This window comes from Nothobranchius furzeri, chromosome 9, assembly GCF_043380555.1.
Source record: "Nothobranchius furzeri strain GRZ-AD chromosome 9, NfurGRZ-RIMD1, whole genome shotgun sequence".
In the NCBI taxonomy this organism is placed as follows: domain Eukaryota; kingdom Metazoa; phylum Chordata; class Actinopteri; order Cyprinodontiformes; family Nothobranchiidae; genus Nothobranchius; species Nothobranchius furzeri.
In genome coordinates this window covers 69,536,235-69,550,960 of record NC_091749.1, presented here as the reverse complement: position 1 = coordinate 69,550,960, position 14,726 = coordinate 69,536,235, and the positions used below count along the sequence as shown (strand labels likewise).

General features: G+C 43.8%; 1 protein-coding gene across 4 annotated transcripts in view; it reads right to left on the bottom strand.

Annotated features, from left to right (window-relative positions):
* The window catches only part of adamtsl7 (ADAMTS-like 7), a 45,854-nt gene that overhangs the window by 1,228 nt on the left and 29,900 nt on the right, over positions 1-14,726 (bottom strand). For 3 of the 4 annotated variants that reach the window (XM_015954087.3, XM_015954086.3, XM_015954089.3), the window contains 9 exons: positions 7,450-7,654; positions 6,518-6,693; positions 6,342-6,438; positions 6,083-6,250; positions 4,111-4,240; positions 3,712-3,916; positions 3,346-3,519; positions 1,094-1,267; positions 843-1,022 (listed from right to left, as the gene is read on the bottom strand). In XM_015954087.3, the coding sequence (XP_015809573.1) occupies positions 843-1,022; positions 1,094-1,267; positions 3,346-3,519; positions 3,712-3,916; positions 4,111-4,240; positions 6,083-6,250; positions 6,342-6,438; positions 6,518-6,693; positions 7,450-7,654 (1,509 nt within the window). The remainder of the gene's footprint in view (positions 1-842; positions 1,023-1,093; positions 1,268-3,345; positions 3,520-3,711; positions 3,917-4,110; positions 4,241-6,082; positions 6,251-6,341; positions 6,439-6,517; positions 6,694-7,449; positions 7,655-14,726) is intronic. The other variant, XM_054732604.2, reaches the window with a different exon arrangement.

Here is a 14,726-nt window from a genome sequence, read left to right as displayed (position 1 = left end):
GAGTTGAGTAAGAATCTGGTAGGAGGTGACTTGCTCTTTAAAAATCTCCTTCCCACATTTAGATTCAAATAAATATTTACATTTACCTGAAAATATGAAAAATTTCATTTAAATATTTTAAACCAAATGTGTAAATATTGAAAACAAACATTTTATACTGAAATAAAAAAATCAATTAATGCTATTCAATATCAATACAAAATATTCATCATTATATATCCATGTTTAGAATTATATATATATATATATATATATATATATATATATATATATATATATATATATATATATATATATGAAGACCCCTTTTTTTAAATTAAATGTAAACATTATAATCTAAATATTCTGGTTAGAAACTAAAAATTTAAATTTTAATCTACATTTTATAATTATATAAATATCAATATTTGGAAACAAATCATATAAAAAAGTTAGTTATTTAAAATCAAATCTACATCTACTAATAAATTCACATTTAGAAATGTAGAATCTTAAATATTTCTCTAAGTATTTAAAAAAAATCTCAATATTTGCAATTAAACTAAAAATACAAAGTTACATCTAAATATTCAGAAACATATCTAAATATCTGTAATTAACCGTGAATAATTAGATTATATTTACATACGTCATTATAAATATCAGCAAACGAGAGCCACTCTGATGGTTTTCATCTTTCTAATCTGATCAACGCGAGGCCCCGATGAGACAGTTACCCATGGATGGAATTAACAGCAAGTATTAGTCCGGTTATTAAAATGTGGTAATTAAACTTGTCCAGTGAAACTCCTGCTCATTGTTGCTACAGTTTTCCAAACAGGAATGTTTGTGATTCCACTCACAGAGCTCCAGTCCGTGTGGTACCACTTAGCTCCGCAGACCTTCAGGTTGCAGCTCTGCTGGCTGAGCGGCCGGTCCAAAGACGAGCATTCGTACGGCGGCATGAGGGTGAATCCTTCATCTGACTTCATTAAACACACCACTGACCTCTGCTGGCTGCCTGGACCACACTCTGCAGAACACTGGATCACAAAAATCAAGAGCTGGATGCCGAATTCCTCCCCGACCCTGGCGAACCCCATTCCGCTCCTACCTGACTCCAGGGACCCGTGAACCACTCGATGGCGTTCTCACACGGGCCGCTGTTGCAGACCTGAGAGTCTGCAGGGCGCTCGCTGCCACAGCCCTCCAGGGGGAGGCTGCTGATGTGGTTGTTCAGGCAGAGGACCCCCCTGCTGCGAACACCCATACCACATTCAGCAGAACACTGAAGGAGTAAAAGTTCTAATCAGTCATCACTCCCAAGCCTGGTGACCAGGGGCGTGTCCACGGAGTGGCCTGGAGTAGCACATGCCACACTTCAAATCCGATTAGCCACCCCAGGTGCCCCCCACCCACCCACTGAGTTCTACTTAAAGTTAAAGAGCAAGTCACCCCCAAATCAACTCATTTTTTCCTGATAAACTATATAAATGCGTGTCTAATCGTGCTGCAGACACGTGTAGTCAATAGTTTTGCATTTTAGTGCATTTTAGTTAAAATTTACATTTTCTGCCTAAAACTGTCAGTGTTGTGTCGTTGTCAGGTAAAAACTCTGCACTGCATTTGAATTTAAATCTGTCATCGCTATTGGCTAAGAGCTACCCTAGAACGTTAGCTGGTACCATATGATGTCACAATGTCGTTGTGAGCAGTGTTGCCAACTTAGCGACTTTATCGCCATTTCTAACGACTTTTCAGACCCCGTTAACGACGTTTTTTCACAAAAGCGCCTAGCGACAAATCTGGTGACATTTCTGACCCCCCCCCCCCCCCCCCCCCCCACTTTGACTACAACTTTGTAGCAGACTTCACCTGCAGATTAGCGAGGCATCTGAAGCGACAGGACCATCCTTTCTTCCAGAGGATCAGAAAGAAAATGATCTGCGCATGTGCGTGCAGCATGATCACGCTACCCCCATTGACCAATCAAACCTTTTGTGGGTTTTCGCAAGTCCATTATTTGAGATAGCCAACGGAGATACATAAAGGGCGACCGCTCCTTCTGCCATCCTGTCACATTTTGGCAGCTGAGCTCGGCTGGCACCAGGGTCGCACTCACACATGGCTTCTCGCACCACTTGTGGTGCATTCAAGGAACATTGGAACACTATGATGAGTTCAATAACGTAGCACATTTAAAAATTTTATAAAAAACAGAATAATACTGTAAGAAACACCTCAGGTCATTGGCAGTTTGCATGTTACGTTTCTGGATACTAAATACGACCTGCTTCTTTTTACACAAAAGTACTAAAAACAACAAAACCAAACAAAAACAATATATATATATATATATATATATATATATATATATATATATATATTAATTTTAGGTCAATATATAGCACTGAATCATAACAGAAGAATACATCTCAAGGCACTTGAAAACTACAACAGAATATTCATTTTAATTAAATCGTACATACATTCCTATCAATTTAATATTTTTGTGTTTAAGAGTTCCATTCTCTTCAGACAAAATATAAATATTTCTTCCATTTTTTGTGCCATCTTTCCTTGATGTTTTAAATGCTGCTGTTTTGTATTCTATGGAGTTTTATTTTAATAAAATATTAAAAAATAAACAAATACATTTTTTAAATAAAATCACGTGGGTTTTATTTGATTTACTCTACAAGACCGGTGACGTCACGACGCAAACGTGGTGACGTCGTCACGCAACCAGATGACGTCATTGCGCTGCATGTTAATTAGCACGTGACATCATCTGGCGACATCTAGCGACTTTGGGGGGAACTTCAGCTACTTTCTGTCAAAAACAGTTGGCAACACTGGTTGTGAGCCTGTGTGTGTGTTCGGTCTGCTAGGCAACAGCATTTGTTACATTTTTCATACAGGAAGTGGGAGTGGAGTAAGAATCTGGTAGAGGGTGACTTGCTCTTTAAGGCTGGGGATTATAAACCCCCAAAAAGTAGGTGGCACCATGTAGCATGCAGTGTGGAGCTCACAAATTCACTAGAATGCAAAAAGAATGATTTTGTGAGGGGTGACTTCCCCTTTATAAAAACAACTGCATAACCACAGGTGCCTCCCATCAACAAAAAAGTGCCCCCCTACTTTAAAAGGCCTGGACACGCCACTGCTGGTGAGATAAACAGAATCTCTGGGTTTGTGTTGTTTTCAGCTTTAACGTCATCAGTGAAGCAGAAATAACTGATAATGAATGTGCGAAAGGTTAATTTACCAAGAAATAAACAAGTAATCGACACACATCTATGCTGGTTTGAAGCATCGATGATGTTCAGATCAAAGCAGCGGTCTCTTAGCCACGCCCGCACAAACCTTGTTGGCCCACTCGGTGTAGAACCAGCTCTTGGCACACGGCCCCATGTCACAGTTTTCCACATCGGCGGGGCGCAGATTCATGTTGCACTCTTCATCCAGAACAAAGTCGCCCACGTTGCTGACACAATGCACCTCTCTTGACCTTTGACCCAACCCACATGGCGCCGAGCACTGTGGAGACGAACTACAGTCTACTACAAACGCTTTTAGATCTGGTTTTGTTTTGTTTGTTTATCTTTCCTGAATTAGAAATAAAAAATAGCAACGATTAATATTTTTGTACTTAAGAGAGTTTGACTTTTCTATTTCTACTTTTTGTGTCTCTGGGCTTCCGTAGCACACGAACGTGTGATTCGGACTCACAGCGGTCCAATCGGAGCGGACTTGCCACTCGCTGCAGATCTTCAGCTGGCAGGTGCTGGCTGTTTCGGGCCGCTCCAGGTGTCGGCACCGGCTCGCGTGGACGTTGAGGGATCTGTTGGCGTACACCTGACGACACAGAACCTGCCGGTGCTGCATGCCCAGGCCACAGGTCTTACTGCACTCTGACCACTCGCCGATGTCCCAGCTAACCACACAGAAACATGATGTTCGTACCGACCTGGCGCCAAAGCATCAGAACCAGATACTTCCTGGTTCTATAAGCTGTGAGGAGCAGTCTTCATTAGCTGAGTTTTCTGTATTTTATTGCGTTAAACTGCATTTTGAACTGAAATGCAGCAGAAATCTGAACTTTGCAACAACAGCAGAAAGGATTCTCACAACGCCGGGCACGGCTGCAGGTTGCAGGCCTCCTCCTGCTGCGCGGGTCGGCTGCTGCTGTCACACAGACCGTCAGAAACCTGGATGTGATTCAGCCGCCGGACGCAGTGAAACGTGGGATACCTGAAACCTGAAACAAAGACTTTCAGCTCCGTGCAGCTTGGCTAGCCAAAAGGTCACTGAACCCACTACAACTCGTTTTGTTGGCTGCTCTACATTTTTGCTTTTGGATCAGATGGTCTTGACTCTGAGCGGCAGCTGAAAAACAACTAAAATATGACAGATTTAGGAAAATGGTGAAATGGCTATTGCTTTAACTTTTTAATCATGTAACAAGAATTTATGTGATTTGATTATCCGGGGTCGGGTCGCAGGGGCAGCAGCCTAAGCTGGAGGCCCAGAACTCCCTCTCCCCAGCTACTTGAGTCAACTCCTCCGGGGGAATCCCGGGATGTTCCCTGACCAGCAGACATAGTCTCTCCAGCGTGTCCTGGTCTTCTCTTGGGTGTTCTCCCAGTTAGACGTGCCTGGAAAACCTCACCAGGAAGGCGTCCAGGAGGCATCCTAACTAGATAACCGAGCCACCTCAGCTGGCTCCTCTCGATGTGGAGGAGCAGCGGGTCTACTCCAGTCCCCTCCCAGATGACCGAGCTTCTCACCCTATCTCTAATTTGATTTGTATAAACCGCATGAGAACTGTAAATGAAACTAAGATCAAAAGAAATGTTAAATCTGCTGCTAGTGGCTCATTAGGGTCACCATGGTAACCACCAGGTCTTATGAGACCCGCTTTTATTATTTAGGGAAATGGTTTTAAATCTCAATTGTCATTGTTTACTTTTAGTTATTTTTGTTATTTATTTCAGCTACTTTAACTTTTTATTTTAATTATGATTTTTTTTCAGGAGGTCTCAGGGGGTTTAGCTAAAGTCTGTGGAAGTTGGGCTGAGTCAGCGAGAGATCTGACAAAAATCCTCTGATGAGTTTTTCTCCTTTCTCACACAGTTTTAGAAACATATGAAATGTATTTAGCCTGCTAATTTATCTCAAATACTAATAACTACCGTATTTTCCAGACTATAAGTTGCACTTTTTTTCATAGTCTGACCGGTCCTGCGACTTATATACCAAATTATGTAGGCTATACCGCGCTGCTGCGGGCCGGCTCTGGACCAGGAATGAGCTCCCCTGTTCCGCTGGCAGGGTTTCAAACCTCACCATCCTCTACTGGAGACCGTGGCGTGCTGCTGCGCCCGCGTTGTTTATTCTGTTATTGTTATCAGTTAGGGTTCCATAGTCCGGAAAATACGGTACGTTAAAATATTGAAAACTTGCTCAAAGGAAAATATATTTTCATTAAGGAAATAACTTAAAAACTTACTGATTTAATAGTGTTTTACTCACAGAAAGATAGTTTTCATGAAAAAGCGCCGCAAACCTCAACACAAACTCCGTGTGAGCTTCAGGTCGCTAGTGTTGCACAGAATTAGCTCCAGTTGTAGCTAGGTAGCTACCTCCATTAGCTTAGCTCCCACCTCTGTGTTAGCTTTGGGTTAGCTTCAGGTTAGCTTGTAGCTAGTTCGACCGGGAGTCGTCATTTGATCCCAGCCTTACAGCCCCACCCTCAGCTCCACCTCTCTTCTCTTTTGTGGAATTGTCTGGGCTTGACGGAACCTGTGACACGGTCAAAATGGCGGTGGTGGCCACCTCCCATTTCTCTTCCAAAACATTTTTTATATGTATATGTCGATGTTTCTCACACCAAAGCAACTTGTTCCCTGTGGGGGAATTCCTTACAGTTTTTACTAATTCTATCTACACCCAACCCTCCACCCGAAGCAAACATCACAGCACATTATTCCTGATTCAACCGTGTGTTCATCTGATTTTTCCTCAGAGCTGCGGGGCGCTGAAGCAAACAAAACCATGACCAGATGAGTAGAATCAAGGCTCTTAAGCTGCAGTTTCTAACCTTTTCCACAGGAGGCGCTGCACTCTGTAGCTCCAGTCATCTTCCAGTTGTACTCTCTCTCCCTTCTGGGGGGCTGGACGACAGGCACCTGGTTGTCAGGGCGACGAGGGGGGTTCCTCCCAGATGTAGAGTTTTCCTGCTGCTCATGTCCATCGTGTCCAGCTTTCTCTAAAACACAGGATCCACTAGATTAGAGTCCTGGTTGAGGATTATACGAATCGATTCGTTCCATTAATGATGATGAATGAGTGAGTTTAACCTTCAGGCCTGTGGTCTGGATGCTGAGGTGGGACTGGTTTCTCAGACGGGATGATGTACTCATAGTGAACGCCTGGATTAGGCTGCTGGAATATCATCTGGGGAAATGTGGAGGAGACCATCAAGCTGTCCCTAAATAATTTGTGGTTTTGAGAGATTTATTAACTTTTTACTCACATAAACATCCAGGATTTCGTTGGTGGGGCCTTCAGCGAGGAAGGATTCCCCGGCGGTGCTGCTGATCTCGTTGGGTCTGCGGTAGGTGAACACGGTCCCACCACCCTCGTACTTCCCGGGTCGGTCAACAGCCCAGTTTCCGTTGATAATGGATGTCCCCGAACGACTTCGCAGCGCTGGAGGAGACCGAAGGTTAAGGACCACAGCATCAGCACCAGCCTCGCCAAAATAAAACCAATGCAGCTAATTGAGGATGACGTGGTGCTCGTTTTTCAAAGCTTTACCAGATCCTTCATGCAAATCCTGTAAGGACATCTCCCGAGATTATGTCCACTGATTTCATGGATTAAAACCGTGAAGCCTTTAGGAAAGCATTAGGAGTGCAACATTAGACAGGCTTGTGAGAGAGTGTTTGGACAGCTAAGAGGACTATTAGATGTCCACAGAGAGAACAGAAGCCTATTCAGAAGAACATAAAACAGCTTCTGGGACAGAGAAGAGTCTGTCGCTGATTCCAGACCAAGTTTTGCTTCTGTTTCCTGTAAAATTCTGTAGCAATAAACGTTTTAAAGGAACATCTGTCCAACACGTGGCTTTTATTTTGAAAGAGCAACTTCTGAAGGAATAGTTTCTCCATCCATAAAACCATTGTCTATACCCGCTCGTCCACACGGGGTCACGGGGGCAGGCAAGGTACACCCTGGACAGGTAGCCAGCCCATCATAGGGCAACACACAACCATGTCTTCACTCTGTGATTGATGAGCTAACGGCTAGTCCAGTTACAGCCAAGAGTAAATTATAAATAACAAATGGCTTTTATATATAAGGAACTAAAACTCACTTTCACCCACTCACTCACACATTTATGATGACGTTAATCCTGCAGATCTGAATCTGTCTGTTGTCGAATGGTTTGGAGGTTTTACCCACCCAGATAGTTCCTGCTCTTCATCATCTCCGTAACGTTGATCTTCCTGGCTCCCTCCGGGATCTCCACTATTCTGTGGTAGCCGATCTTGGATAAACTGTGTCTGTAGTCTCCGGAGACGAGCCTGCAGGTCGTGTTGTCGCCTCCGCAAACGCCACACCTGTCCACCGCCTTCCCCGATCCCAGGTACTCATCGCAGCCGAGGCTCTGTGAGACGGGAAAGCGAGGGTCGACGGTGACAACAAAAACAATAAAGCTCGATCTCCATCAGTCGACAGGAATAAGAGAAGAACTGTTAAATAAATCGCAGGTTGTTGTTAGCAGCAGCAGTCCATAAATCCACCCAAAGCAGCAGTAGGGGCAGTGATGTGTGCTAGCAGGTGTCCGGGGAGCCAAACGTGAGCTGCTGCAGGCCAGAAGGTCCAAAACTAACATTTTTATTTATGCCTCAGAGCCGCTGAGGTTTCCCTCCTGCTCTCTTAGTCCTCGCATCCTCACTGACGTTAGAAATAAGGAATATTTCATAAATGGAACTCCTTCGATTGAGCTCTCCATGGCTACCATAACCCTGAAGACCAGCGGCATGAACAAATTTACAGAACATGGAGAATAATTCATCCGTCTCAACGGATTCTGCAGCCATAAATCAGCAGCAGACGCCCAGCGAAGCCGGCGAGCGGCAACGAGAGGATAAACAGCTGGAGAAGAGCACAGAAGACGCTGCAAACAGGGAGGAAGGCAAAGTGGAGGTAGAGGAGGAACCGGGGCAAGTAGAGGCCGGCGTCTTCGCCAAAACAAACACGGAGTGGCTCCTTTCACACAGGAAACAGTAAAGGATGGAAAACGGAGGAGAGGGAAAACAAGAGAGCAGAAATAACGACCGCTTGAACGGTCCTGTGGTCGGCCCCTCGGCCCAACGAGGAGCTTCAAGGCGCTGCAACACTTCAACGCGGATGACAGAACGGCTGGTTTTATGATCTCTCTTCACACGCCAACAAACACGGAGCGAGAAAGCCGAACATCGGCCGGTAAAACCACTCGTAAGGCGAAAGACATCAGAGGAGGTTTGATGTGGTTCGAAGCGTCTGTCTGCTGGAGCGACCGCCGTGATTTTGTTACGACAATAAAGTCTACAAACCAAACAGCCGTAAACGTAATAAAGCAAAGAGAGGAAGAGAGATTTTCAATCAAAAGAGAAAAACACACATTTTTAAGAAATAAGACTAAGTTTCTAGTTTATTCTTGATTCTAACGGGTCACTCTGAACATTTCATGCAGGCTGAAGATGGAAATAGTCTCCTACACCTGTCTCCTGCATTAGCTTCTGATAGAAAACAGACGGTGAAACTCTAGGATTGGAAAAGCCCGACAGACCTACGACACACTGTCACTTCCTGGACTCACCCATCTTGCCTCACGACGGGGAAGGCTGTTGTTGGTTTAGCCTCCAGGAAACAGCAGAAAATGTCTCGGCTAGTAGAAGCTAACCGTCAGCATTAGCAACTCCACCACAGGGCAGAACTCCTCCAGGCTTGTGTTATTTGAGGAGATAAAACAGCCAACTTTAAACTTTTCCACGCATGAGATCGGGAGTGGGGGGTGCGTGCGCGCAGGGTGTGGTGTGGGATTGGGGGGTTGATTCATCAGTATGAGATACCGGCGGTGTGGCGTGAGAGCGTGTACAGAGGGTCAAACGTGTGTGTCTCACCCTGAAACCATCCATGAAGCAAGTCAGTGGTAGAGTTGCGTTGCTGTTGTCCAATCAGAGGTGAGATGTCCAAATATCAGGAAACAAGACTCATCACCGCCGTCTGCAGCTCAGCTGTGATGTGGGCAACTTTTAGGTCAGAGGAACGGCGCGTCGGTTGACTAATGGGCCATTCCCATCTGTACCGGGTCGGCCCGGGCCGGGTAGCGTAGGTTGTTTACATATCTGGGTGGTCTGGTGTTTTTCCGGGCCAACCAAGGCTCATTCTCGGCCGTCTTCTCGAGGGGGTCTGCTTCAGGCCGACCAGGGCCAACACACCCACTGCTGACAGCAAATTCACACCTTCCATTAGAGCAAGCCTCTGATTGGTGGGTAGAATCAGCCCACATGGGCTTAAGACAAGGATGTGTGGAATCAACCGGGCCAGGCTGGGGCCGACTGGGGCTACCCGGCCCGGGCCGACCCGGTACAGATGGGAATGGCCCATATTTTCATGTTCAGCCTGCACGAGAATCTCGATCATAATCAGAATAATCATTAAAACGCGTTTTTATTTAACTGAAAAACACATTTTAAAGCACCAGCTAAATACTTTCTGATTCCTTCAATTATTTATTGGATTATTTGAATTACTAAGCTAACGGGCATCTTGGACGCACCTGACCTTAGGTGAACTCACCCTTAAGCTCTCACTAGCGGACCTCCGAGACCACATTGGTGTGCCTTTGTGGGAGGTTTCCGCCATGTGGACAGGAAATTCACACTGTTTTCTGCAGAAATAAAACTGGATTTTTTAAAACGTCACTAAAGCCCACCTTCATCTGGAAGCTGTTAGACGCTTCAGAGCGGGAGACGAGTCTCCCAGTCGAGCTGCGAACCCAGAAATCCCAGATGAGACTTTCCCACACAGCGAGATGAGTTTTAAAGCCATCTCACAGCAACGTCGGTGAACCAAACTGAACTCAGTGTAGCCTAAAGAGACGCTGGAGATCTGGATTCAGTCATTGTGGTTTCAAGTTTCATTTATTATTTTTATCGAACAACACGTCTGTCCTCAGAGGCTCGTAGATCAGCGACAGCAGCGAGATGTGAGGTTTCTACGCAGAAAACTGAAGAAATCGTGGCATCTAGACCGCAGGTGCTCAGCATGAAGACAAAAAACCGTCAGCTGCAGGGCTGAACGGTGAAATTATACAGATTTAGAACATAAAACGTGAGCTTCTGTTATTAAAGTAGCATTGTTACCACGCTGGATTAAAAATAAATAAATGGTAAATGGCCTGTATTTGATATAGCGCCTGCTAGAGTCCTGGAACCCCCCAAGGCGCTTTACAACACAATCAGTCATTCACCCATTTACACACATTCACACACTGGTGGGGATGAGCTACGATGTAGCCACAGCTGCCCTGGGGCGCACTGACAGAGGCGAGGCCATTTAACATTTTTGTGGAATGAGTAGGGACACTAATCTGCTTTACGGCTATAGCTGTTTACTGTGACGGACGGTAGCTGACAAAAAGGCTATCAGTGGGCTTTTTTCAGTTTGTTGACCATTAATAAAAAGCACAAGAAGAAAAAGAAATTCGCTTTTGTAGTTGGCATCATGGCGGAGCCTGGAAGCAAAGGTAAGAGAGTAATGTCTTTGGAGGTGCAGCAAAGAGCTAAAACCAGAGTGAGCATCGGCACGGCCTACGCTAGTTTGAGGGAGCTAAAGGAGGTTATGAAACCACGGGCTAATGGTGACCTGGCTTTGTTGCTACTGTAAGTAATAATGTATTTTTATCCAAAAGTGTGGATCTTTTTACTTTGTGGCTAGTTTAGTATCAGATGGCTCATGATAGCATTAGCTTGTTGTTAGCGCTAGCTACAGCAGGAAGCGGCGGGGCTGTTTATGGTAGCTGTAATTCCACTTTCAACCAGCAGGGGCCAAAAGCTGGAAAACTTATTTGTAGTTTCTTTAAAGAGCAAGTCACCCCCTTCCAGATTCTTACTCCACTCCCACTTCCTGTTTGAAAAATGCAACAAATGCTGTTGCCTAGCAGACCGAGAGGGTGGAGCTGCTACCAAATACACACACTCAAAACATTGTGACATCATAATGTACCATCTAACATCATAGTATACCTCTTAGCCAATAGCGATGGCAGATTTAAATTCAAATGCAGTGCTGAGTTTTTACCTGACGACGGTGCATCGCTGACAGTTTTAGGCAGAATATTTAAATTTTAACTAAGATGCACTAAAGCGCCAAATTATTGACTACATTTGTCTACAGCACAATCAGACACTCATTTATATCGTTTATCAGCAAGAAAATGTTGATTTGGAGTGACTTGCTCTTTAAAGAGCAAGTCACCCCCTACAAGAAACTTACTTCACTCCCACTTCATGTTTGAAAAATGCAACAAATGCTGTTGCCTGGCAGACCAAGAGGGCAGACCCGCTAACACATACACACACACACACAGGCTCACAATGACATTGTGACATCTAGGGTTGTCACGGTATGAAAATTTAACCTCACGGTTATTGTGACCAAAATTATCACGGTTTTCGGTATTATCGCGGTATTTTTTAAACGGTGTTGCATATGTTCAGAAAGCATTGATAGTCCTGTTCTACACAAACTGAAATAGTTCTGAAAAGGTTTAACAGTGTTTATTAAACCTAAAATAACACAAAGCCTTAGCAAAAGTGCAACTTTTCACAAGTAAAGGAACAAATAGCTTCTTTTTCTGGAACATGTTACAGTAGTCAGTGCAGGTTTAAATTATACAAATCCAAACATTCAAAACATAAACAATATGTAAACAAATCAAAGAAACACCACTTGTTTTCTCATATACTTGTTTTCTTCATTATCAAAATGAAAATCTAAAACTCCAGTCCACACTTGACTTGAGCACTGTACAAGTCGACCTTAAAAAACATGTATTTAAAATAAACAGCCACTTTAAACAAATGACTAAAATAACTACTACACTATGTAATCAAATCCAAATGTTCAAGTATAAATGGCATTGAATAAGTAAACAAATCCATGACAAGGAACTAATTGTATATTTCTCTTCATCATCAACAAATAAGATGCTTCATCCAGCAACAGGGTGTCCGTGACACGGTGTAAATGCTGGCAGAGGACGCTGCGGCTGCAGTATATAGTGACTCGTTGCATTCTCCCTCAACCAAAAGTCCTCACGTCATGCATTTAAGCTAAAATGCTAATGTTAACTTACCTTGCACTGGCTGTAGAGACGTGGGTGATCGTCACGCAGATGTGCCATCCGATTCGAAGTGTTGCTGCCTTCTGCAGACACTTGTTTCCTGCACGTTCTGCAAACGGGATAGCCGTCTTCTATTAACTGTCCCTCAGCATTTTTCAGAAATCCCAAATATGCCCATACTTCCGATTTAGTCTTCTTTGAGGGCTGATGGATGTCCTGGGCGCTGCCGTCTCCTCCTTCGGCCATTATTTCAGCTTCAAAGTTTTGGTGCCGTTGCAAACTAAAAAGTGCGTGTGCGCGCCGCGGGAACTTCAGCTGAAGCGACGGTGGCTGGTAAGGGTCATCGCGCCGAAACCGCGGCCACGGTAAACCCACCGAGATAATATAGTTTTTTAAAAACTGGACGGTTATTTTTATTGTCAACTTTTTTACCGGGGTTTACCGCTATACCGGTTACCGTGACAACCCTAGTGACATCATATGGTACCAGCTAACATTCTAGGGTACCTCTTAGCCAATAGCGATGGCAGATTTAAATTCTAATGCAGTGCAGAGTTTTTACCTGACAACGGCACAACACTGACAGTTTTAGGCAGAAAATGAACATTTTAACTAAAATGCACTAAAGTACAAAACTATTGACTACACGTGTCTGCAGCACGATTAGACACGCATTTATGTAGTTTATCAGGAAAAAAAGTTGATTTGGGGGTGACTTGCTCTTTAAACCTTCAGTAATTAAACACAAATATATTCTGACTGTTAGCTTCATTGTGCTATTATTTATTCATTTACTTATTTATTGTTTTTCCTGACATGTTGACATAATTCAAACACTTCCTACTTTTACTGTTTTTTTTTCTGAGTGCGCTAATAAGCCATCTTATAAAACATCAGTGCCCTACGTTAAGGGTTAGACGAACCGGAGTCATTCATCATCCATCCGCCTAAAACACAAACGAGTTTAGCTCTTTGCAGAAGCTCGACATGCAGGGTTATGTGTTTTCTGTCCAGAGTGATTTTATTAGGCATCCCTGCAGAAAGTTGGATTCACACCAGTTTCTAATAACTAACAACTCTCAGGTCTCACCACGAACACCCTTGCCCGGCTGCACATGGCTGAGCCAAACATCAGCAACAACAATGAAACCAAGGAGGTCATGAATAACAATGTTTTCTCAGTCTGGAGATGGTGCAGTGGTTAACAAAGCCTTAATCCATGGGCTCCGCTCTGGACTCCCACCAGAACCTTAAAACCCGATTCTTATTGGCAGCCTGATCCCCAGATTTGTTTCCTCCAAACAAAAACAAAAACAAGAAATCTAACTGGGACATTCTTTAAAATACCATTTTCCATTGTTTGTTTACTTATAAACGCCTCTTCACTACAAAAACAGCCTAATCTCATTCAGAATCCTATGTTAAAACTGCGGGATTAAAGAATATGATTCCCTCTACTTCCATGTTCATGGATGTGCATCCTGGGATAGGAGATGATAGGAGAGGATTATGAATTCCAGGTTAAAGGAGCAGGATTGATCCCACATCAGGGATTCAGATAAAGTCACGACTGCATGATTTGGTCAGATTTGACTCTACTGCCTCATCTGCAACATCATAAAAGCAAAACTCCAGGAGGACAAAGACAACACCATCCCCGCAACAAAGACACTATAGAGAAAGTGACCTCATTATGGGATGCTGGGACTGGAAATGGCATGACTGGGATTTTATTGGGATCAAAACTATGTAATCATTGTTTTAACTAATCATCACAGGATCAATAAACAATTACTTCATCATCTATTTAGGATGGAAGTCAGAAAAGAGGAAGAGCTATGTTCACAGAGGAGTTACCATGGTAACCATGGTAACCAGCATCTGCCCCCCACATGCTGGGATGCTAACAGGTTTTAATGAGCAGGAGTGTGTAACGCCGCCTTCACTCAACATCTACCTACCGGAACCAGAAATCAGTTACTGGTATGAGATAACCCCATGGATAACACACACACACACACACACACACACACACACACACACACACACACGCACACGCACACGCACGCACACACACACACACACACACACACACACACACACACACACACACATAATCATGATCATCATCAGTTTTATCCCAGATGAAGGTTCAGTTCTTCTTGTCATTCATAGTGTTGGTTAAATATGGCGGCCATCTTCAATGAAAAAAGGTCAAATAAAAACAAAATTGCATTGACTCCAAAAGTTAATCATCCATCCATCCATCTATCCATCCATCCATCCATCCATCCATCCATTCTTCAATCCATCCATTCTTCAATCCATTTAGCCACACTCTGCC